At 41.9% G+C, this 25,641-nt stretch overlaps 1 protein-coding gene and 2 long non-coding RNA genes across 3 annotated transcripts in view; 1 reads left to right on the top strand and 2 right to left on the bottom strand.

Annotated features, from left to right (window-relative positions):
- Positions 1-1,280: 1,280 nt before the first annotated feature.
- LOC128641284 (uncharacterized) lies at positions 1,281-23,220 on the bottom strand. The gene is made up of 3 exons (XR_008399465.1): positions 18,308-23,220; positions 14,164-14,197; positions 1,281-1,474 (listed from the first exon to the last, which is right to left on the bottom strand). It is a non-coding gene; the product is annotated as an uncharacterized LOC128641284 (long non-coding RNA).
- On the bottom strand, positions 1,506-13,909 carry LOC128641283 (uncharacterized). The gene is made up of 2 exons (XR_008399464.1): positions 7,399-13,909; positions 1,506-4,656 (listed from the first exon to the last, which is right to left on the bottom strand). It is a non-coding gene; the product is annotated as an uncharacterized LOC128641283 (long non-coding RNA).
- Positions 23,221-23,321: 101 nt separating the features above from the next.
- UCK2 (uridine-cytidine kinase 2) overlaps positions 23,322-25,641 on the top strand; it is a 130,863-nt gene continuing 128,543 nt past the window's right edge. The window contains exon 1 of the mRNA XM_053693875.1: positions 23,322-23,469. Within this exon, the coding sequence (XP_053549850.1) occupies positions 23,374-23,469 (96 nt within the window). The 5' untranslated portion in view covers positions 23,322-23,373. The remainder of the gene's footprint in view (positions 23,470-25,641) is intronic.

Genomic DNA, 25,641 nt, shown 5'->3' with positions numbered 1-25,641 from the left:
GAAAAATATAGGGTAAATAATGAGAGACACATTGGTGTAAAAAACACTGAAAGAAACAAGGCCTGGGGCAATACTGATAGGGGTCTGGGTGGTCATATATTAAGCAAATAATACTGAGAGAGACAAAACCTGGGGCAGTACTGAGAGAGAGGGGGCTGAGAGGGTACTGATAAGAGTTTGGGTGGATAAATAATACTGCGAGACACAACATGGGGGTAAATAACACTGAAAGAAACAAAGCCTGGGGCAATACTGAGAGGGGGCTGGGAAGGTAAATATGGGGTAAATAACACTGATAGAGACAAGGCCTGGGGCAGTACTGATAGGGAGCTGGGAAGGTAAATATGGGGTAAATAACACTGATAGAGACAAGGCCTGGGGCAGTTCTGATAGGGGGCTGGGAAGGTAAATTTGGGGTAAATAACACTGATAGAGACAAGGCCTGGGGCAGTACTGAGAGGGGACTGGGAAGGTAAATATGGGGTAAATAACGCTGATAGAGACAAGGCCTGGGGCAGTACTGATAGGGGGCTGGGAAGGTAAATATGGGGTAAAAAACACTGATAGACACAAGGCCTGGGGCAGTACTGATAGGGGGCTGGGAAGGTAAATATGGGGTAAATAACACTGATAGAGACAAGGCCTAGGGCAGTTCTGATAGGGGACTGGGAAAGTAAATATGGGGTAAATAACACTGATAGAGACAAGGCCTAGGGCAGTTCTGATAGGGGGCTGGGAAGGTAAATATGGGGTAAATAACACTGATTTTTTTTTTTTTTTTACCTTTTTCTGTTTATTTTCTTATTCACTCTGCTTTTTTCTGCGCTATATAACCTTACCCAGTGGGAGGGTGATATGTGAGCAGGGTGATTAGAAGTGATATTACCTTCTGATAATAATTTTAATTTATTAATAAAGGTTATGTTTTATCAGTAGGGAATAGTGCTGTAAGTCCCCATACTTTCTCTTTTTTGTGTAATGTAATTGTTATGTTTGAGGATTAGCACCTTATCTCATAGAAATATTTTTATTTTATACGTTTTTCCACCGTTTTGGATTGTAGTGCCGATTAGCTCTCAACTGTTGTCTTACCCAGAACCACAGTGTTGATGTTGCTAACGGCTTTGCACTAATTTTTGTTAATCTATTACTGTATGTAGCATTATTTAGTTTAAGAAGGAATGGGTAGAGGGCGCCACATAGTGCAGGTCATATAATATAGGTAAAAGCAGCAATAGGAACACAAGAATCCTACTCACACAATATACAGCACAGAAAGTGCAATATTCGCAATCCGGAACCACACGTCGTCCGGTAGACCTCAATAGGAAAATGTCGCCAATAGGGGGTCCTCGTCTCACCAGGGAGAGTCCAGGGATGCCCAAAAAATGATGTAGTAGGAGCAGATCAATGTCACATAGATCACACTACAAGTCCAGGAGCTTCAAGTAGAGTGTCAAATAGAGTATTTGGCCTAAGCCAAAAAAACAATGGAGCAGCAGATGGAGAGTTAAAAATAAGGTACAAATGTATTAACAATAAAAACAACAGCAACGCGTTTCTCAGTGTAACACACTGTTTCATCAGGCTATACATCAGCTGCCATATTTAAAATAATAAATAAACCAATCATTGATCAGAAAAAAGTCACACCCTCAGTGGGTCATACCAATATACGTATAGTGAAGGTGAGCAAAAACTTTAAAAACAATTTTTTTTGGTTTACATAAATAAATATAAAATATTACAAAGCTTATTGTTATACACCATATAGGTAATCATTTTCCAAAGACAACAAAATATTATTCATGTTTAGATGATATAAGGCGCTGATTATTTCTAATGTGTGGTCATCAGGACCCCTGAAGCGAACTGATAATGGTATAAGCTATTCCTTAGCTGAAGTTACAAAATGCCTGTAAAACAAAATGTGCATTTTAGTTGATGTTTTAGTAAATAATACTGAAAATGGCTGTGACCACTGCAGTAACTGTGATTACCATACTAAATTGTCATCAAGGGTAGTCACATGTGAAATAGGGACCCATATGGGCTTTTGGGAGTACATTGTACAGTACAGAAATAAAATCACTTTTTGTTTCTTGCAAAGTGTTCATTGTTACCATAGCGATCACCTGACTATACAGGCAAAATTCATATCTTTTTTTTTTAAGAGAGGGACTTGTCTACTAGAAAATAAACTTTATTAGTGTTCTAGACATAACAGATTTGTTATTGAGTATATAATGTCCCATTCCCAAGAAAATTCCTAAGTATTTGTTATACTTAAAAAAACAAAACCCATCTAGTTGTGTTTCCAAGACCACCATTTGAACAAACAGGTAATTCTCTTTCAAGGGGTCTTAGAGGTCTGTGGCTAGTAAAGGCACCTTAGATGGCTTATGAAACAGCACAGCTGAGAAAAGCATAGCAATTCTGTTAAAGGAGAGAGTGTATCTGCTCCTATATGTTTTTATGCTGTTGCAACTTTTAATAAACAATTTTTTAATCCTGAAATTGTTAATAATAACATCATTTGAATCATCACCTTCCGGCAAAGCAGAGAGTCGCTGACTCTAAACCTGGTTTCAGTGAGCTGGGACACTGGGAAATCCTAGCATGTGCTACTAAGCACAATTGGGTGACACTTTTTGAGTACTTGATTATTCTATTACATATCCATTTAAAGTGAAGGTAAAGTCAAACACTCTATTATAAACAATTATAGATATCAAGGCAAATAAATATAAGTTTCATTCATCAATATTCCCCAAAATATATATTACCTGAGATATCTTATTTTATTGTCATGTAATCGGCTTTCCGAAAATCAACCCGTTCAATGTTTTTTTTTTATAAAGAACTATCACGTGGTTGAGCCATCCAATTGATTCTCTGGCCGTTAGGCGGCCGTCAAATTTCGTCATCAACAGATGGGTCTATATGCGCATGCGTAACATTTTCTACTTCTCATTTTCCATCCGCGCGCGTCCTCATTTCGCGCATGCGCAGTATAAACTTTAGGTAGTAGTCATAGTAGGAGCTGCCGAGGAACTTGCTAAGTATTTTCGCATGCGCAGTAGAGAGCGACAACCGGGATTAACGCATGCGCAAAGATCGCTGAGAACAAATGATGCGCATGCGCTGTTATTCCATGCTCGATGTGCACGAGCGTAGTAGACACGTATAGAGCGGGTGGGACCGCTCTATACGTCACAGTATCATAAACCCGGAACTTGAGGGTGGGAGGAGAATCTGCACGGAACGGTAACAAAACTATTGTTAGAAAAATACCTAAATAACTAAATATTTGTAAAAAACAAACCTAGCGACTGGATTGAAGTTATTAAAAGGATCCTAAATACCATTGCTGCTTAACAAAACTTTACCTTCACTTTAAGTGTAACTGTGCTGCACCAACAAGGCACCTTCTTCTCATTTATATCATTTTAGATGAATTGACTTTGGGATTGGAGAGAACAGTGCACGCATCGGAGTGGTGGAGAGAGTTATTGTATGGTGGTATAATTTAGTGCGCCCCCTTAAGATCTCTCACTTGTCAGTTTGAGATTGTGTATCATCATCCTTTTATTTGCATAACCAACACAGTTATAATAATACGCTTTTTACCTCTGTGATTACCTTGTATCTAAGCATCTGCAGACTGCTCCTTATTTCAATTCTTTTGACAGACTGGCATTTTAGCAAATCAGTGCTGACTCATAAATAACTCAACGGGAGTGAGTACAATGTTATCTATATGGCAGGCATGAACTAGCACTGTCTAGTTGTGATATACTGTCAATGCACTGAAATAAGAGGTGGCCTTCAGGGGCTTAGAAATTAGCATATGAGCATATCTAGGTTTAGCTTTCAACAAAGAATACCAAGAGAACAAAGCTAATTTGATAATAAAAGTAAAGTGGAAAGTTGTTTAAAATTGCATGCCTTATCTAAATCATGAAAAAGTTTAACTTTGTCTTTTGTCCCTTTAAGAATTCATAGTTTATACAGTTAGCTAGAAATTAGGGAAAAAACTACAAAATACTTCAATTATCAAAATGTACACATTCTTTTTTTTTTATATATACCACGTTCTGAAAGGTAGTTTTATCCATTAAAAAATTAAATGAACAAATAGTAGCTTAAAGGGACATGAAACACCACATTTTCCTTTGTGATTCAGATACACAATACAATTTTAAACTATATTACAATTTACTTTTATTATTTAATTTGCTTCATTCTTCAGATATCCTTTGTTGAAGAAATAGCAATGCACATGTGTGAGCCAATCATACGAGGCATCTATGTGCAGTCACCAATCAGCAGCTACTGAGCCAATTTTTATATGCTTTTCAACAAAGGCTATCGGGAGAATGAAACAAATCAGATAACAGAAGTAAATTGGAAAGTTGTTTAAAATTGCTGCTCTTTCTAAATCATGAAATAAAAAAATGGGTTTCATGTCCCTTTAATCACAGATAAAGGAAGAAGACAAACAGTATTACATCCACAATGATAGAACAAATTTCCAATGATGTCTCCACTAGTCCAGTTATCTGTTCAAATCTTAATGGGACTCGGAAAACATCAAGTGATCCTTCCTAAAGACGATTATCCAGCAATACCATTAAAACAAGACAAAGAGAAGTCCTATTAAAAAAGAAACAAAGACTATAATAAAATAATTACAGTACAATCCAACATTCCATCCTATTCGTCAAAAGTTTCGAGAATCTTATTACAGGGACATAGTAATCAAAATTTTAAGAGACTTTTCAATTAATGTCCGTTATAAAATGTACTTTGTTCTCTTGGTGTTTTTTTGTTCAAAAGCATGCCTCTGTAGGCTCAGAAGGAGGAGCAATGCAGTACAAGGAGCTAGCTCATTATTGGTGGATGCACACACATATGTCTCTTGCCATTGGCTCACCAGATTTGTTCAGCTAGCTCACAGTAATGCATTTCTCCCCCGAGCCGTGGTTAAAAAGTAACAGAGCTATAATAAAGTGCTCTAACACATTAGGATTATATTCAGTACTTGAAAGGTCATTTAGAGCCTCCCAGGCGTTGGAAAATACTAAGTGAAATGTATGAGCCAAGAGACTGGTTGTTATAGCAACTGCTTAAAGAACATTAAGCTAAAAACAAAAATTAATTAACATTGAAAAGGGGAATATTTACTCACAATGAAACCTGTTCAATAGGATACAAATGCTAATATGTGCAGGTGAAGCTTACTATCCCATAAGGAAAATTCCACCTGGTTAGTGATCAAATATCACACAATTATAAAAACAAATGTATAGATATATTTTTTTTTTTTTGTTTGAGAACAGTTATATCCATTTTCTAAAATCTGCAGTAAGTACTAAAATGCCTTTGTTTAGATTGAAGAAAGAAAAAAAAACTTTAATGACTGCCTGGAAATCGTTATAGGATACATAGTATCCAGAGTAGTTTAACCTCTGCTACATAATAACTAAGAATTACAGAAGCACAAGTGCTGGAATGTTTTAACCATTATGTTTGCTGGAATGGAAAATTCCAAGCAAAATTATTTTAGATGTTTTAATAACAGATGAGTACTAGATATGTGCACTGGCAAAAAAAAACAAAACAAAATGGCATTGCTTGATTCTTTTTTAAAGGGACAGTCTACTCCAGAATGTTTATTGTTTTAAAAGATAGATAATATCTTTATTACCCATTCCCAAGTTCTGCATAACCAACTCTGTTATATTAATATAATGTTTTACCTCTGTAATTACCCTGTATCTAAGCCTCTGCAGACTGCCCCCTTATTTCAGTTCTTTTGACAGACTTGCATTTTAGCCAATCAGTGCTGACTCATAAATATCTCCAAGGGAGTGAGCAAAATGTTATAAACTGTCTAGCTGTAAAAATGTCAATATGCACTGAGTTAAGAGGCAACCTTCAAGGGTTTACAAATTAGCATATGAACCTACCTAGGTTTAGCTTTCAACAAAGAATACAAAGAGAACAAAGCAAATGTGATGCTAAACGTACATTGGAAATGTGTTTCAAATTGCCTGTCCTATCTGAATCATGCAAGTTTAATTTTGACTAGACTGTTCCTTTAATGGGAACATCATCAAGGCAACAGAGGAAGTTAAAGGGACACAATTCAGGCAGAGTGCAAAATATATACAAAAATACTTTAAATGTTTTCTATTATCAAATTCCCTTCATTCTCTTAGTATCCCATGTTGAAAATCAAGTAGGTAAGCTCAGGAGTGTGCAGATGCCTGGAGCAGTATTTGGCAGCAGTTTATACATTTGCAAGAGCACTAGTTTTCAGAATTGCTTGCTGCATACAATGCTTCAGACACTTGAACACTAACTACCTAGGTATCTCTTCAACAAAGAATACCACGAGAACAAAGCAAATTTGATAATAGATGTAAATGGGAAACTTTTTTTTTAATTGTGTTGTCTGAATCATAAAAGAAAAAAATGGGGTTCACATCCCTTTAATTTGTAAAGCATATCTATAAAATAACTTCACAGTGACCTTTATTCTATCATTCAAATAGTTATATAAAATGAATTGTAACTATCAAATATTCAAATGTAGCATTGCGCTACAGTTAAATGCTGCTTCCTATGGTCTTAGATTGAAATCTATAAGAATTAAAGGGACATTGTACACTAGATTTTTCTTTGCATAAATGTTTTGTAGATGATCCATTTATATAGCCCACCTTGGAGTGTTTTTGTAACAATGTATAGTTTTACCTTATTTTTAAATAACATTGTGCTGATTTTCAGACTCCGAACCAAGCCCAAAAGTATCAGCTATATACTGATGTCTTCAGTTTGTGATAATACATCACCGGATCTGTTTTAACTAGTAGATCACGTAGGTTGTTAGCTCTGCGATAAACCATTCTGGGGGCTCTCATCCGTTGGAATGGTAATTGCCTAAGAAGATCATTGACATTGATGGCAAAAATAACCAGCTGAATTTTGTGACTACCTATGTACCAACGTGTGATACTCTGGCTAAATCTGTACGGTAACATTGGTCGAAACAGACACGACATTACCATTCCAACGGATGAGAGCCCCCAGAATGGTTTATCGCAGAGCTAACAACCTACGTGATCTACTAGTTAAAACAGATCCGGTGATGTGTTATCACAAAGAGTCCTAGCTTAAATTAGCCAAGAAGGTCTGTTTTCCATTTGACCACTACATAACCTGCAATAGCATGCAAAGGGGATCATCTTTTCAGCATCCACATAGCAATAAACGCTACACAATCACAGGCTGACTTGCACAAGCACCTATGTGGTATACATGCTGATTTGCCCGTGCTCGTTGGTTTACATTGGTAAAACTACAACCCCCTTCCGGAATAGAATGGCTTACCATCGGTGTGACATTCGGGAATCGCTTTCAAAAGTAGAATCCGATCAACCGGTGGCACGTCACTTTGCCAATCATAAACACAGTGTCTCTAGCTTAAGATCCATGCTTATAGATCATATACCCCCACTGTCTAGGGGTGGCAATAGGGCTAACAGGCTCTTGCAACTTGGGAGCAAGTGGATCTACAGGATGGACACTCTGGCCTCTAGGGGTCTTAACACCTCTTTGGACTTTAGTCCATTCTATTAATCTATGCCAAAGCATCATTCCGAAGTTTTACATGGATGTCGGTTCCAAATGGGCACTCACTGGAGTTCTGGTTTCCACCCATACCTCAGGAGGCATTGAAGACAGTAGTGTATATATGTGGGTCTTATTGAAAGGATGATATGGTCCTAGTTATTGAGCACTAATATGTCTTTTGCTGGATACCCATGTACTCGTCACTGATGTGGTATATGTATGTATCGTTCTCAATATTTGCAGTATCCCTACCCTATATAAATTGAACTTGCCTGTTGTAGGTGGAGTATACTAACCCCTATGGGAACAATAAGGGCATTATGCAAGTTATCGTTTTTCTCACTGCCTGATTAGCTAATGGCACTACTTTGTGTATTTTTATGTGGCCATTTTCTCCATTAGGGGTTAAAGATTAGATAATCTATAATAGTAGATTTGTAGATGATGAATAAATTTACTGATTAAGTATGTATGGTACTTTGATAATTATTATGTATCCGGTCCCTTAGCGTAGTTGTTTTGATTGGTAACTATGGTACCGCTCACACGGGGTGATGACGCGTCATGCGACGGCGGTCGATGATGACGTCACTGCCGCATGTTGGTGTGGAGGGGAACTGGTTGGTCATTAGTATTGTTTGTTAAGGTATTTAAGGTGATGGTATTGTTCTATTTGCCAATTGCTTTTAGGTTTATACTGTTAAACCTTTTATGTGACATTTGACAAAGGCGCTAATGTGCACCAAAATGTTATGTCCTTTTTAACATTTGCTTAAATAAATGCTATGTTCTAATGCAAGAAGACCAATGACTGCCTTTTTATTGGATATGGATCTTTGCTTGGATTAAAGTGCACGTTGGCACTAAGAAAATTTTTATGATTGTGCTTTCCCTTTTTGGATATATATATATACACAATACAGACAGCTAGCGCTAGTTAAGTCACCTTCTGCTACCAACAGAAACTCAAAAAGTGCTGCCCCTCCTGTCTGCAGCCCTAGGCAAGTGCCTTGTTAGCCTTATCCAAAATGCGCCCCTGTTCCCATGGTATTCCTTGTTGAATAGATACCTAGGTGTCTGGAGAAGTACATGGCAGAAAATAGTGCTGACATTTAGTGTTCTTGCAAATGTATTACATTCTTCAAAACTGCTGCCATATAGTGCTCTAGACACGTGCACGTTCCTAAGTTTATGCCCCTGCATTTCAACAAAAGATACCAAAAGAACAAAGTAAATTAGAAAGGTGTTTAAAATCTGATTCATGAAAAGGTTTGTGTTTCAAGTCCCTTTAAACCATTTTGAAAAATGATTGCTTGCTGTGATAGCGCTCACCACCTCATTAAATCAGATTCTTTTGTCAGGATGCAAAGATGAATCTGAATATACATTTTATACCAAGACAAATTCTATGATGCAATCGATGAGAAATATTTGACGTCTGGCTCAAGATCAAAAAGCACAATGCCGGCTATGTTGCCTTTGGCCTGGATTATGTAGAACATGAACCACATATCTTTGGCACATATCTACCAATCGTTACATGTAGGCATTTGTGTGCGGAAGGAATGTCACCAGCCCACAGTCTTATGCCCATAAAGGATTACATAGAAATGTGCTGCAACCCCATATGGCAGACATTTGGGTTAAACTGTGAATAACTGATTATATTTATCAGCTTTAATTTTTTTTTGTTGAAGAGTCATTAGCAAGTAAAGTAATGAAATGCAGCAAGTCACTAGCATTTCTTTACACACAATAATTCTTAAAGGGACAGTTCACTGTAAAATAGTTTTTCCCTGAATGTGTTCCCCATGACTTGATATACCAGCTGCAGTGTATAAAATGTGTAAGAAATTGCTCATTTATACTTCTTATAGCAAAATAAATAGCTAGATTTGCTCTTTGATACCACAGCCTACCAAAATAGGCTTGGCTTGCTGACAGATCAGATCTTGTTATCTTATTACTCAAATGCTTCCCTTTCTTATCTCTGTCTCTGTTAAAAATTAACATTTTAGAGCTTTATCTCTTCCACCTCCCACTGTGAGTGTAAATTTCTTCTGCTGGCTGTGTTTACATAATTTCTCAAAAGCCTATACCTAGGTATAGAAACTTTCAGTGTAGATAGGGATACTGCAGGCTAAATCAGCTATTTCAAATGCCAATATAAAATCTAAGGAGCTATTTGTAAAACAATTGATACACTCCAGCAGGTAGAATGGATAATTGGAAACACATTAAAGGAGAGAAGTTTTTTGGGTAAACTGTCCCTTAAAGTTTGCAAAACTCTATAGCATCCCATGGTCAGTAATTTTTTTAATTCACTAAGTAATAGCAAAGCATAATCATGTAGTGCACATCTGTTTGCTAGGATTAGATTTACATTTTCTGCACTGCAGAGTAGTTTTCACCATAAAAAAAAAAACTATTGCAGTAAAATAATGTTTGAAATAATAAAGGGACAGTAAACAGCACTTACAACTCTATTTTGGATCAAACGATATAAGCTATTAAACAATGTACACATACCCCCTTTAGTGAATGCCATCATCGGCTCTCATAATCGTTACCGTTCATATCTCTATTTCTCCTTCAAAAATGGCCCCTAAACTCCTCCTCCCTTTTCCTTCTTCACCCTTGTGTATATTTCATTTTCAAAATTGCTGCTCGCTCACGATCTGTAGCAATATGTCATCACGCAGTGAAGGTGACAACTCAACGTAACTGCCACTGACGTTCACAAATACATTGTAAATATATGGTTCCGGAATATTAGCTCCCCCTGGAGGTTGCGCATGCGCACATGCGGCAGTCGACGTGGGCTTAGAAATGATGACGCAAGCGCAACAGTACGTGAACTGAAGTAATAACTGATTTGCGAGTTGCATCTAAGAGGGGCATTGATAGAACAGGTAAACTCGATTCATAATTAGGGGCTGAGTTTGGGGGCCATAACTAACGGTCTGGATTGTACTTTGAAAATGTAGCTGGGACAAACTACTGATAGAGGATGTGAATTGGAAATAAAAAGAGTACTCAGCAATGTAATATATTTAAAATAAAGTGATTTTATATGTGGTGTTTACTGTCCCTTTAAAGGGAAGAAAATGTTCTAATGTATTACATTATTTTATAATTGCAATATTGTTTAACTCTTGTAAAGTTGCAGATTAGTAGTACACTACTGGGAGTTAGCTGAACACATCTGGTGAGCCAACGACAAGAGACATATGTGTGAAGTCACCAAACACCAGCTGCTTTCAGTAGTGTGTTGCTACTCCCAGGCTTCTTTACATGTGTTTTTTAACAAAGGATACAAAAAGAGCAAAGTAACTGATAATAGAAGTAAAGTGAAGTCTTTTAACATTGTATGCTCTATATAAATCATTAAAGTTTAATTTGGACTTTTATGTCCCTTTAACATAAAATAAAACTGCTTAAATTGCAGTTATCAGCAAATATATTTTGCACATTGCAATATGTATTCTCATTGGTTGTTAGGGACGACTCCTATATATGTGTTAGTGATAAAAAAACTGCAGGTCTAACAAGAAAATCTAAATGTATTCCATGTGCCACAACCACGTTAGGTAAATGACCATATGAGAATCATTGTGTATGCAGTGAATAGTAATTAACTACTTGTGTTCCAGCATCAAAATATTTTCCGTAAGGTTTTGCACCCTTTATTAATCTTCTCTTTCTAGGAATCTGCTAATTTGTGGCTTCTCTGCTGAGACTAAAATAAAACAGATTATCCAATCACATTGTTCCAGTCAAATTCCCATGTGTTCCATTTGTCTCATTTTCAGGGAATCTGTAGAATTTATTGCTGTTAGTATATACTAGGTTACAAAATTATTATTAATTATTATTTCAGTAGTAACCTCCAGTAAAATGTAATTATGTATATTCATAATTAATAGCAGTATAAAACTATTGTCAGCGATAGCTACAATTAATATAGCAGAAATGTTGTCAATATACTTCAGTGAGTTCTCTGTGGTGTATTCCAAAATATCACTATATAGATATCTATAAATTTGATAACAATAATATTATTAAAAATTAATATTTGATGCCCAGAGCATAATACCTGAGAATTGAGTTAGAAAGAGCAATACTTAATATTTGCCAGACCGAATAGTCTACTTAAAGTTAACAAGGAGATTCTTATTTTGTTTGTAATGTTTGTGTGAGATGTTTTTTTTTGTTCTGTAACTTTGTTATAAAAATTAAAAAAAAAATAAAAAAATTAATATTTGATTCCTTAATTCTTGATTAGTTATCTTTATAGACACCTTGAATTATATTTATGTAAAAACTAGATTATGAATCAATTATACACGGTTATTCTGTTACAATTATTCTACACAGAACAGATCATAAAATGTATTTATAAAAATTAACCTTACTCACAATGAATCACTTGTTAAAATTAACACAAATGAGGATTAGAAGCGGGAGCATAAGGGCAGTATTATATATCTTACCCTGACTAAGTAAATTTACTGCAGAACTTGGATCAGGACTTCTGGGTAGTGCATGCTATATCTGCAGCAAAAGGACAGTTTCATTCATCTGTCTATACTCGGGCGATCCCTGCAAAGAAGCTTGGATAATCTGACAGCTAAACAATATATCATATGTGTTTGATAATATTGTCTGTTATTTAATTAGAGATTTGCATATCTGCACTGAGTATTTAACTATATAAATTGAGAAAAAGTTTGCAGAATTTTAATAAGCAGTATTACAAGTTTCATTCACATAGATATATGCTCTTTTGAGAGAAGTTTAGATCTCTTTTTGCAAATATAGGTATATCCTCACTTTGCCAATTTTACTCACTGATTTACGCACTGATTTATGTAGGATATTTAAAAGTTACTAAATAAGATTTGAAGTGTAATTCATGCTTGGCTGTCCCTTATCAGTAAACTGTTTAAGCAAAAGAGGATTGTTAAGGTGCGATACAATATCAGTTCTGAATATTTAGGTGTATTGGGGTAAATGCATGAAGCTATATATAGATTATCGCAAGATTAAGGATATTCAGTGAGGGGATTAGAGAATTTCACAGGTTGCATAATCTTTATACTAATATAAAAGGGAAAAACAATTTTATAATATACTGTCCCTTTAAGTGGATCAGCAAACCCTATACCCTACTTACTATTGACTCCATGCCCCTTTAAACTCTACACAAATCAAGCAGTGATATTTCTAGAGGATCCAGCACAATGAATCATTATTTTATCACTATCGACCATCACTGGTCAGATACTTTTTTACATGTCCAGTGGTTTGCCTAGCCCTCTTATTGGCTGCTGTGTAATACTGCCATCCAATCATATGATAAGAAACATCAACAGCATGAGGTCTTCGGCAGCAAGGTGATATAACATAGGTGCTATAAAGAGAGGAAAAATCTGGTTACTACTTGCAGCTATAAACATTGTTGGAGAGCATAGAGAGGGCGGGGGCGGGGTTAATGGCAGTAGAAGGCTAAAACTCTCAAAGTACCACTCAGCTTTTCAATTATCTTTGTTACCCCCTCCCCCCATTAATAATGCCTGGTCTGCCTTTGTGTTTTAGTTGCTTTAATCAGACACTACCCAATCCATAGATGGCTCATGTACTGCCATTAGCTATTGTAATATGCCTCCAATCAGCCAATTCCCAAATATAAATGCAGTTTGTTTAAAAATCCTGAGTTATTATTTTCTTAAAGGGACACTCAAGTGAAAATTAAACTTGCATTATTTAGATAGAGCATGACATTTTAAATAACTTTCCAATTTACTTCCATTACCAAAATGTGCAGAATATTTTTATATTTACACTTTTTGAGTCACCAGCTCCTACTGAGCATGTGCAAGATTTCACAGAATAAACGTGTATGCATTTGTGATTGGCTGATGGCTGTCACATGGTACGTATATGCATTTGTGATTGGCTGATGGCTGTCACATGGTACAGGGGGAGTGGAAAAAGACACAACTTTTAAAATTGTCAGAAAAAAAAATCTATTAAGTTGAAGTTCAGACTAAGTGCTATTGAATTGTCTTTTTCTCATGCATTTGTTGATTATGCAAATCTACTGTGTTTCCTGGTCCTTTAACACTAGATCAGCCTCTATAGCACACCTCCAGGCACTGATCAGAGCATGCACTTAGGTAGTGATTCTCAACTATGGCACTTAAGTACCCCCAACAGACCAGGTTTTCATTATATTTGAACCAGTGCACAGGTGAAGTAATCAGCTGATCAGTAACCATGGTTACCAACCTGCTCTCACCCATCAGCTGATTATTTTACCTGTGCACTGGTTCAGCTATAATGAAAACCAGCCCTGTTGGGGCTACTTGAGGACTGCGGTTGATAAACAATGCACTTAGGTACTGATTTATAAATATGCTCTGGTGACAGACAAGCTAATGTAAGTGCACAAATAAGTGCACGTGTAAGCAGAATGATGTCACTGCCATATGATATACACCATGATACACTGACCTGTACCTGTGAATGTGACAACGCCTCACAGTCATAATCTCTGTGTGACAAATAAAAAAAATCCAAATTAATCCTCTAAGTAACATAACTAGCAAAACTGACATCTAAATCATTTATATACATATATATAAATCAGCAATGAAACAGTACATTGCAGTCTCTATATATGTACTTTTTTTTCCCTGTCTCTTTATAATTTTCTCTTTCTCTCTGTCACCTTCTTTCTCAGTTAAAGGGACAGTCTACACCAGAATTGTTATTGTTTTAAAAGATAGATAATCCCTTGTTTACCCATTCCCTAGTTTTGCATAACCAACACAGTTATATTTATATATATTTTACCTCTGTGATTATCTTGTATCTAAGCCTCTGCAGACTGCCCCTTTATTTGTTCTTTTGACAGACTTGCAAAGTTGCAATTTAGCCAATCAGTGATGGCTCCCAGGTAACTTCACGTGCACAAGCACAGTGTTATCTATATGAAAAACATGAACTAACACCCTCTAGTGGTGAAAAACCTGTTAAAATGCATTCTTAAGAGGCGGCCTTCAAGGTCTACGAAATTAGCATATAAACCTCCTAAGTTAAGCTTTCAACTAAGAATACCAAGAGAACAAAGAAAATTGGTGATAAAAGTAAATTGGAAAATTGTTTAAAATTACACGCCCTATCTAAATCATGAAAGTTTTTTTTGGACTAGACTGTCCCTTTAAATCCCAGTAAATAAATAGTGTATGGACCACCTTTTAGAGTTTTCTCAGATTGTAATTGCTCAGTGCTCACCGCTGCCCTACAGCATTGTTTGTTTGGAATGTTGCCTCAGCAGCTGTATCGTGCTGCCAAAGTATCACAGTCGCAATGTCACCTGTGGAATTTTAATTAGTTGATTTTGCCTGATGAAACCTCCATCTATACTTAAAATGTCAGTACTGGAGTATTGGCTATACAAAAAAAAAAGTTATGTCAAGAATACACTCTTATCAGCTGCTTGCCTGACTATATTGTCCCTATAAGTGCACTTTGATACCATGTGACACCAGAATGTCTCACTATGGGTTGGGTTATTCTTAGTTGTGTACCAAGTTTTTATTGATTGAGAAATAAATATGCATGAATTCACAAGTGAGCTAAAAGAGGTTGCACCCTAGATAGGCACTATCCCACACAACAAGCTACTGAACTATGTTTATATGCAGCTAAGCACCTATCTTTGTTGTTGTGCATTTCAGAAAGAATATAAAACCATGCATTGTTTGATTTTTAAGCAATGGATAAGAATATAAAATGTGATAAATGTATTAATCTATTATGTGATACATTTATAAAACAGGTACAGCACCAATTGTATATAATTCAAAGTGCACTTGATGGCAGCAGTTTTTGCACAATGTAACTGTTAAAACTGTTGCTATATAGAGCTCCAAACACATGCACACTCCTGAGACAACCTACCTGCCTAAAAATATCACTTGATTTTACCATTCAACCTATATATGTATGTGAGCCTGCTAAAAAACTGTAAATGCAGCTTCATGCATTTACATCAAAGTTTCCTTTCATGATTCAGATAGAGGCTGCCGTTTTAAAAGACTTTTCAATTGTCTTCCATTGTCAAATTGTGCACAGTCTTTTTATATAAACACTTTATGAAGCACCAGCTACTACTGAGCATGTGCAGTGTATACGTATACTAGTCTGCGATTGTCAGATCGTTGTCACATGATACGGAGCAGCAAATTTAATTACATTTTAAAATTTGTCAGAAAAAAAATACTTTTTATTTTGCATGAGTTAATTATACAATTCTACTCTTATTAAAGGGAAGATTATTTTACCTACAATGCCACTTTCAGAAGAGTTTGAGAGATATATTTATACTAAAAGGGAATATGATAGATTATCTAAATTGGTTTAGAATCTTTATGATCAACTTAGAGCAATATATATAATTGCCTGCATTATATGACACTTATATTGTGTTACTTATTAAACAGGACTATCCGGGTCATTGCAGGATTTAGCGCTGTAGAGCTGTAATTATCAGGCTTCTCCTCCAGTTACATTCTTCTGTAAGAATACTCTAACCAGCAACAGGTCAGGTTAGCACATTAGAATTAAAGGCATTTGTCCCATGAAACAACAGTCACCTTAGGAAAATGACAAGCTGGGGCAAAAATACATAATAGCAGTTTTTACAGCTATCAAAATCTGTCCAGCTGCTGGTTTTAGATTAAAATAGAAAAAATAACCTTTTGTTAAAGATTTACTGTATAAAGGAACAATAAAAAAACACACACTGCTTTTTTTTTTTGTCCCTAGAGAAGCTCAAAAGCAAAATCTGTAACCTAGCATTTCAAACTGCTACAAATTGCCTAAACCAGCTATGTGCGTTGTAGTATTGGCCATTCAAAGAGTTAGATTTTTGGTCTCTCTAGGGAGCGTGCGGCAATCACATTTATTACACAAAAAGAAGAGGTGCTTAAAGGGACATGAAACACAAAAATGTTCTTTCATAGTTCAGATAGAGCATACAATTTGAAACAATTTTCCAATTAACTTTTATTATCTGATTTTCTTAGTTCCATTGGTATCCTTTGATGAAAAGCATACCTAGGTGGGCTCAGGAGGTGGGAGCTAGCTGCTATTTGGTGGCTGCACATATATACCTCTTACAATTGGCTTACTGATGTGTCAGCTAGCTCCCAGTACTGCATTGCTGCTTATTCAATAGGGGATACCAAGGCAAAGAAGCAAAATTTATAATAGACGTAAACTGGAATATTGTTCAAAATTGCATGCACTATCTGAATTGTGAAAGAACAAATTTAGTTTCATGAAAATCAATTTTTTTCTTTTTTTGATTCAGAAAGAACATACAATTTTAAACAAATTTCCAATATATTTCTAATATCTAATTTGCTTCATTGTCTTGGTATTTTTCGTTGAAAAAGCAGCAATGCTCTACTGGTAGCTAGTTACCGCCCTGGGTGAGCCAATAATACGAGGCAGATATGTGCAGCCACCAATCAGCAGCTCATTAGTTTCAGGAGCATATATATATATGCACATACACCTACATTCTAACGTAGTACGTACATAGAGAGCTGTAGGTAGTGTGTATTAGACATGTGCAGGGAAATTTTCATTACAAATATTCAAGGAAATTTGTTTTTCCGAATACTCGTTCTCTGCTCTATTCATTTTTGTTTAAAACCAAATGAAAATCTAATTTCTTTAAACTTTTACATTAGTTTTCATTAAAACAAATGTAAATATTTCTAAGCAACAGGTGAAAAGCTCACCTGTAGGCAGCTACAATACTTATCCTAACGCACTTTGGAGAGCGCGCACTAACTCGATCCTCATCTTGCCAGGTCCCTGGCCGCGCTTACTAAAGTTAGTGCAGGTCCTGGGTGCCGTGCGTGCTAAGCTGCCTGTTAGCGAGGTCAGGGACCTGGCAAGAAGAGGATCGGGTTTAGTGAGCTCTCCAGAGCGTGTTAAGGTAATAAAAATGTTAAAAAATCAATTTGAAGGAAACAAATACTGAAGAATTTCATCAGTATTTTTTCGTTTTCTTTACATTTTGCTGGTGCATTTATTCGGAATCGGATATTTGTTTTCATAAACACATATCTGATATTCGATACGAATGTACATTCGTCTAAAAACAAATGCACATGTCTAGAGTGTATCATGTTACTGATTACAGTAACATGATACAGACTGCAGGTGCGGTGGGGAGGAGCAGCATATGTGCGTATGCTGCCCAAACAGTGATATCTTTTGCTAGAAGCATTTTTGTTAATGCAAGTATATTGCAGAAATGCTACTATTCATAATGTGAATGCACTTGTTCACATTTCATTTCTGACTATCGTGTCACTTTAAATAGCACTCTTGAATTTGCATGATAGATATCTTTAGATGTTTGATCCTTTAATACATTGGGCCATAACTCCACCACCCCATGTGGTAGTTACACACTTTTGTTAACTCCAATTATCTGATGAATGTAGCAGGGTCAGCCTTATCTGCTGACATGTATCCCCTCTAATACAAATATGTAAAGATTTCTGATTGTAACATACAATATTTTGTTATATTATTTTTAGGATATTGCTATGTAGCTAACAATGGGATTCCCACTCACATTGGAAAATGATTTGGTTCTGTAATCAGTTATGTCTGTGCTGCATGAAATAAAGATTTTATACTAGGTAGACACATGCTAGTTCCTGTCTGATATCAGATTCAACTAGAGCAATGCAGCTGTCTCATGTTTGTACCAGTAGTCTGGGGATGTGGGATTGTCTGAGAATCTCTTGGGGATGAATATGGAATATATAGCCGTTATTATACCCCTTACCAGCCTGTATCTGTGCCTACAGGCTAACAATTTGGCTTTGTAACCACCCACCCAATGTTTGTTTGCCATATGTCCTGCTATATCAAAGCAATTTCATGTGCTGTATGTGTCCTTATGTCCCCTAATGACCCTGTGAAACTTGTAGCCATCCCGTCCTGATTGTCCCCCTCTCCTGAGCAAGTCTCCTTCCTTAACAGTCTCTATATCCCCCAAATACTAGTTAAGTGCTCCTAACCTTACCTGACTCTACATCACCCATAGTCTGGTCATGTCCCCTGGTTCTATCCTCCATACCAGGCTTTGTGCCCCCTGGCTGTATCCTCCATACCAGGCTGTGTGGCCCCTGGCTATATCCTCCATACCAGGCTTTGTGCCCCCTGGCTGTATCCTCCATACCAGGCTGTGTGCTCCCTTACTGTATCATTCTTACCAGACCCGTGTGCACCCTGGCTGTATCCTCCATACCAGGCTTTGTCCCCCCTGACTGTATCCTCCATACCAGGCATTGTGCCCCCTGACTGTATCCTCCATGCCAGGCTTTGTGCCCCCTGGCTCTGTCCTACCTATCAGGCTTAGTGCCACCTGGCTGTACCACTGTGCATTCCCTGGCTGTATCCTCCATACCAGGCTGTGTGCCCCCTGGCTGTATCCTCCATACCAGGCTGTGTGCCCCCTGACTGTATCCTCCATACCAAGCTGTGTGCCCCCTGACTGTATCCTCCATGCCAGGCTTTCTGCCCCCTGGCTGTATCCACCATACCAGAATGTGCCCCCCCTGGCTGTATCCTTCATACCAGGCTTTGTGCCCCAGGCTGTATCCTCCATACTAGGCTGTGTACCCCTAGCTGTATCCTCCATACCAGGCTGTGTGCCCCCAGCTGTATCCTCCATACCAGGCTTGGTACCTCCTGGCTGTATCCTCCATACCAAGCTGTATGCCCCCCTGGCTGTATCCTCCATACCAGACTGTGTGCCCTCTAGCTGTATCCTCCATACCAGGCTGTGTGCCCTCTGACTGTATCCTCCATACCAGGCTGTGTGCCCCCTGACTGTATACTCCATGCCATGCTTTGTGCCCCCTGGCTGTATCCTCCATACCAGGCTGTGTGCCCCCTGGCTGTATCCTTCATACCAGGCTGTGTGCCCCCTGGCTGTATCTTCTGTACCAGGCTGTGTGCCCCCTGACTGTATCCTCTATACCAGGCTGTGTGCCCTCTGACTGTATCCTCCATACCAGGCTGTGTGCCCCCTGACTGTATCCTCCATACCAGGCTGTGTGCTCCCCTGACTGTATACTCCATGCCATGCTTTGTGCCCCCTGGTTGTATCCTCCATACCAGGCTGTGTGCCCCCTGGCTGTATCCTTCATACCAGGCTGTGTGCCCCCTGGCTCTATCTTCTGTACCAGGCTGTGTGCCCCCTGACTGTATCCTCTATACCAGGCTGTGTGCCCCCTGATTGTATCATCCATACCAGGTTGTGTGCCCCCTGGCTGTATCCTCCATACCAGGCTGTGTGGCCCCTGGCTGTATCCTCCATACCAGGCTGTGTTCCCCCTGGCTGTATCCTCATATCAGACTGTGTGCCCCCTGGCTGTATCCTCCATACCAGGCTTTGTGCCCCCTGACTGTATCCTCCATACCATGCTTTGTGCCCCCCTGACTGTATCCTTCATACCAGGCTGTGTGCCCCCTGGCTGTATCCTCCATACCAGGCTTTGTCCCCCCCTGACTGTATCCTCCATACCAGGCTTTGTGCCCCCCTGACTGTATCATTCATACCAGGCTGTGTGCCCCCTGATTGTGTCCCCCATGCCAGGCTTTGTGCTGCCTGGCTGTATCCTCCATACCAGACTGTGTGCCCCCTGGCTGTATCCTCTATATCAGTATGCGTGCCCCTGGCTGTATTATGTGCCCCCTGACTGTATCCTCCATACCAGCCTGTGTGCCCCCTGGCTTTATCCTCTATACCAGGCTGTGTGCCCCCTGACTGTATCCTCCATACCAGGCTGTGTGCCACCTGGCTGTATCCTCCATACCAGGCTTTGTGCCCCTCGCTGTATCCTCCATACCTGGCTGTGTGCCCCTTGGCTGTATCCTCCATACCTGGCTGTGTGTCCCCTGGCTGTATCCTCCATACCAGGCTGTGTGCTCCCTGGCTGTATCCTCCATACCAGGCTGTGTGCCCCCTGGCTGTATCCTCCATACCAGGATTTGTGCCCCCTGGCTGTATCCTCCATACCAGGCTGTGTGCCCCCTGGCTGTATCCTCCATACCAGGCTGTGTGCCCCCTGGCTGTATCCTCTATACCAGGCTTTGTGTCCCTGCCTGAATCCTACATACCAGGCTGTGTGCCCGCTGGCTGTACCCTCCATAGCAGGCTGTGTGCCCCCTGGCTGTATCCTCCATAGCAGGCTGTGTGCCCCCTGGCTGTATCCTTCATAGCAGGCTGTGTGCCCCCTGGCTGAATCCTCCATACCAGGCTGTGTGCCCCCTGGCTGTATCTTCCATACCAGAATGTGTGTCACCTGGCTGTATCCTCCATACCAGGCTTTGTGCCCCTGGCTGTATCCTCCATAGCAGGCTTTGTGCCCCCTGGCTGCATCCTCCATACCAGACTGTGTGCCCCCTGGCTGTATCCTCCATACCAGAATGTGTGTCCCCTGGCTGTATCCTCCATACCAGGCTTTGTGCTCTTGGCTGTATCCTCCATACCAGGCTGTGTGCCCCCTGACTGAATCCTACATACCAGGCTGCGTGCCCCCTGGCTGTATCCTCCATACCAGGCTGTGTGTCCTCCTGGCTGAATCCTACATACCAGCATGTGTGCACCCTGGCTGTATTCTACATACCAGGCTGTGTGCCCTCTTGCTGTATCCTACATACCAGACAGTGTGGCCCCCGGGTGTATCCTCCATACCAGACTGTGTGCCCCCTGGCTGTATCCTCCATACCAGGCTGTGTGGCCCCGGGCTGTATCCTCCATACCAAGCTGTGTGCCCCCCTGGCTGTATCCTACATACCAGGCTTTCTACCCCCTGGCTTTATCCTCGATACCAGGCTTTGTGCCCCTGGCTGTATCCTCCATACCAGGCTGTGTACCCCCAGGTGTATCCTCCATACCAGGCTGTGTGCCCCCGGCTGTATCCTCCATACCAGGCAAGGTACTTCCGGCTGTATCCTCCATACCAGGCTGTGTGACCCCTGACTGTATCCTCCATACCAGGCTGTGTGGTTCCCGGCTGTATCGTTCATACCAGGCTTTGTGCCCCCTGGCTGTATCCTCCATACCAGACTGTGTGCCCCCTGGCTGTATCCTCTATATCAGCCTGTGTGCCCCATGGCTGTATTATGTGCCCCTTGGCTGTATGCTCTATACCAGGCTGTGTGCCCCCTGGCTGTATACTCCATACCAGGCTGTGTGCCCCTGGCTATATCCTCCATACCAGGCTGTGTGCCCCCTGACTGTATCCTCCATACCAGGCTGTGTGTCCCCTGGCTGTATCCTCTATACCAGGCTGTGTGCCCCCTAACTGTACTGTATCCTCCATATAAGGCTTTGTGCCCCCTTGCTGTATCCTCTATACCAGGCTGTGTTCCCTCTGGCTGTATCCTCCATACTAGGCTGTGTGCCCCCTGGCTGTATCCTCCATACCAGGCTTTGTGCCCCTGGCTGAATCCTACATACAAGGCTGTGTGCCAACTGACTGTATCCTCCATACTAGGCTGTGTGCCCCCTGGCTGTATCCTCCATACCAGGCTGCATTCCCCTGGCTGTATCCTACATACCAAGTTGTGTGCCCATTGGCTGTATCCTCCATACCAGGCTGTGTGCCCCTTGGCTGTATCCTCCATGCCAGGCTGTGTGCCCCCTGGCTGGATCCTCCATACCAGGCTGTATCCTCCATACCAGGCTGTGTGCCCCCTGGCTGTATCCTCCATACCAGGCTGTGTGCCCCCTGGCTGTATCCTCCATACCAGGCTGTGTGCCTCCTAGCTGTATCCTCCATACCAGGCTGTGTGCCCCCTGGCTGTATCCTCCATACCAGGCTGTGTGCCCCTGACTGTATCTTCCATACCAGGCTGTGTGCCCCCTGGCTGTATTCTCCATACCAGGCTGTGTGCCCTCTGACTGTATCCTCCATACCAGGCTGTGTGCCCCCTGGCTGTATTCTCCATACCAGGCTGTGTGCCCCCTGACTGTATCCTCCATACCAGGCTGTACCATCAATCTCTGTGCCCCCATTGCTAGCACATGCCCTCATTCTCTGTGCCCCCCATGACAGCACATGCACTCAGTCTCTGTGCCCCCATGCCAGCACATGCCCTCAGTCTCTGTGCCCCCATGCCAGGACATTGCCCTCAGTCTCTGTGCCCCTATGCCAGCAGATGCCCTCAGTCTCTGTGCCCACTATGTCTTCAGTCTCTGTGTCCCCCATGCCAGCGCATGCCCTCAGTCTCTGTACCCTCATGCCAGCACATGCCCTCAGTCTCTGTGACCCCATGCCAGCACATGCCCTCAGTCTCTGTACCCCCCATGCCAGCACATGCCTTCAGTCTCTGTGCCCCCATGCCCTCAGTCTCTGTACCCCCTATGCCAGCACATGCCTTCAGTCTCTGTGCCCCCATGCCAGCCCATGCCCTCAGTCTCTGTGCCCCCATGCCCTCAGTGAGTCACTGTGTCCCACTCCTAGTCCCTAGTACACCATCCAGCAGTGAGTTGTTCCTGCCCAGTCTCGCACACAGAGGCGGGGCACCAGTGCGGTGTCATTGCCGGGAGGCGGAGAGGGGCGGGAGTCAGAGCCAGGCAACGGTCGGAGGGAGGGATCTAGGCTCACACACCGGGACAGCATGGCTGGGGACAGCGAGCAGGCTCTGCCGCACCATCCCACACACGGCGGGCAGCCCTTCCTTATCGGGGTGTCGGGGGGCACTGCCAGCGGCAAGGTCAGTACCACGTGCTGGGATTGAGGGCCATGCGTGGGCTCCTATTGTGGCACAGAGCGTTTATCACTATATGGGGTTCTGCCCAGTGAGGGGACAGCGTGGCTCACACGTGGGCGCTGTACCGGGCTCACCCTCGGTGTTATAGGCAGCAGGAGCAGCAGCAAATCCCTGTATAAAGCAGCAGTAGCTCTCTGTATAAAGCAGCAGTATCTCTCTGTATAAAGCAGCAAATCCCTGTGTAAAGCAGCAGCAGATCCCTGTATAAAGCAGCAGCAGCAGCAGCAAATCCCAGTATAAAGCAGCAGCAGAAGCAGCAGCAGCATCTCCCTGTATAAAGCAGCAGCAGCATCTCCCTGTATAAAGCAGCAGCAGCATCTCCCTGTATAAAGCAGCAGCAGCAGCATCTCCCTGTATAAAGCAGCAGCAGCAGCATCTCCCTGTATAAAGCAGCAGCAGCAGCATCTCCCTGTATAAAGCAGCAGCAGCAGCATCTCCCTGTATAGAGCAGCAGCAGCATCTCCCTGTATAGAGCAGCAGCAGCATCTCCCTGTATAAAGCAGCAGCATCTCCCTGTATAAAGCAGCAACAGCATCTCCCTGTATAAAGCAGCAGCAGCATCTCCCTGTATAAAGCAGCAGCAGCAGCAGCAGCATCTCCCTGTATAGAGCAGCAGCAGCAGCATCTCCCTGTATAAAGCAGCAGCAGCAGCATCTCCCTGTATAAAGCAGCAGCAGCAGCATCTCCCTGTATAAAGCAGCAGCAGCAGCATCTCCCTGTATAAAGCAGCAGCAGCATCTCCCTGTATAAAGCAGCAGCAGCATCTCCCTGTATAAAGCAGCAGCAGCATCTCCCTGTATAGAGCAGCAGCATCTCCCTGTATAGAGCAGCAGCAGCAGCATCTCCCTGTATAGAGCAGCAGCAGCAGCATCTCCCTGTATAGAGCAGCAGCAGCAGCATCTCCCTGTATAAATCAGCAGCAGCATCTCCCTGTATAAATCAGCAGCAGCATCTCCCTGTATAAAGCAGCAGCAGCAAATCCCTGTATAATGCAGCATCTCCCTGCATAAAGCGGCGGCAGCGTCGTCTCCCTGTATAAAGCGGCGGCAGCGTCTCCTCCCTGTATAAAGCGGCGGCAGCAGCAGCGGCGCCTCCCTGTATAAAGCGGCGGCAGCAGCGGCGCCTCCCTGTATAAAGCGGCGGCAGAAGCAGCGTCGTTTCCCTGTATAAAGCGGCGGCAGCAACGTCGTCTCCCTGTATAAAGCGGCGGCAGCAGCGTCGTCTCCCTGTATAAAGCGGCAGCAGCGTCGTCTCCCTGTATAAAGCGGCGGCAGCAGCAGCGTCGTCTCCCTGTATAAAGCGGCGGCAGCAGCAGCGTCGTCTCCCTGTATAAAGCGGCGGCAGCAGCAGCGTCGTCTCCCTGTATAAAGCGGCGGCAGCAGCGTCGTCTCCCTGTATAAAGCGGCGGCAGCAGCGTCGTCTCCCTGTATAAAGCGGCGGCAGCAGCGTCGTCTCCCTGTATAAAGCGGCGGCAGCAGCAGCGTCGTCTCCCTGTATAAAGCGGCGGCAGCAGCGTCGTCTCCCTGTATAAAGCAGCAGCGTCATCTCCCTGTATAAAGCAGCAGCGTCGTCTCCCTGTATAAAGCAGCAGCGTTGTCTCCCCTGTATAAAGCGGCGGCAGCAGCAGCGTCGTCTCCCCTGTATAAAGCGGCGGCAGCAGCAGCGTCGTCTCCCCTGTATAAAGCGGCGGCAGCAGCAGCAGCAGCGTCGTCTCCCCTGTATAAAGCGGCGGCAGCAGCGTCGTCTCCCCTGTATAAAGGCGGCGGCAGCAGCGTTGTCTCCCCTGTATAAAGGCGGCGGCAGCAGCGTCGTCTCCCCTGTATAAAGCGGCGGCAGCAGCGTCGTCTCCCCTGTATAAAGCGGCGGCAGCAGCGTCGTCTCCCCTGTATAAAGCGGCGGCAGCAGCGTCGTCTCCCCTGTATAAAGCGGCGGCAGCAGCGTCGTCTTCCCTGTATAAAGCGGCGGCAGCAGCGTCGTCTTCCCTGTATAAAGCGGCGGCAGCAGCGTCGTCTCCCCTGTATAAAGCGGCGGCAGCAGCGTCGTCTCTCCTGTATAAAGCGGCGGCAGCAGCGTCGTCTCCCTGTATAAAGCGGCGGCAGCAGCGTCTCCCTGTAT

This window comes from Bombina bombina, chromosome 10 (genome assembly GCF_027579735.1).
Source record: "Bombina bombina isolate aBomBom1 chromosome 10, aBomBom1.pri, whole genome shotgun sequence".
In the NCBI taxonomy this organism is placed as follows: domain Eukaryota; kingdom Metazoa; phylum Chordata; class Amphibia; order Anura; family Bombinatoridae; genus Bombina; species Bombina bombina.
This window is presented reverse-complemented; position numbering and strand designations above follow the sequence as displayed.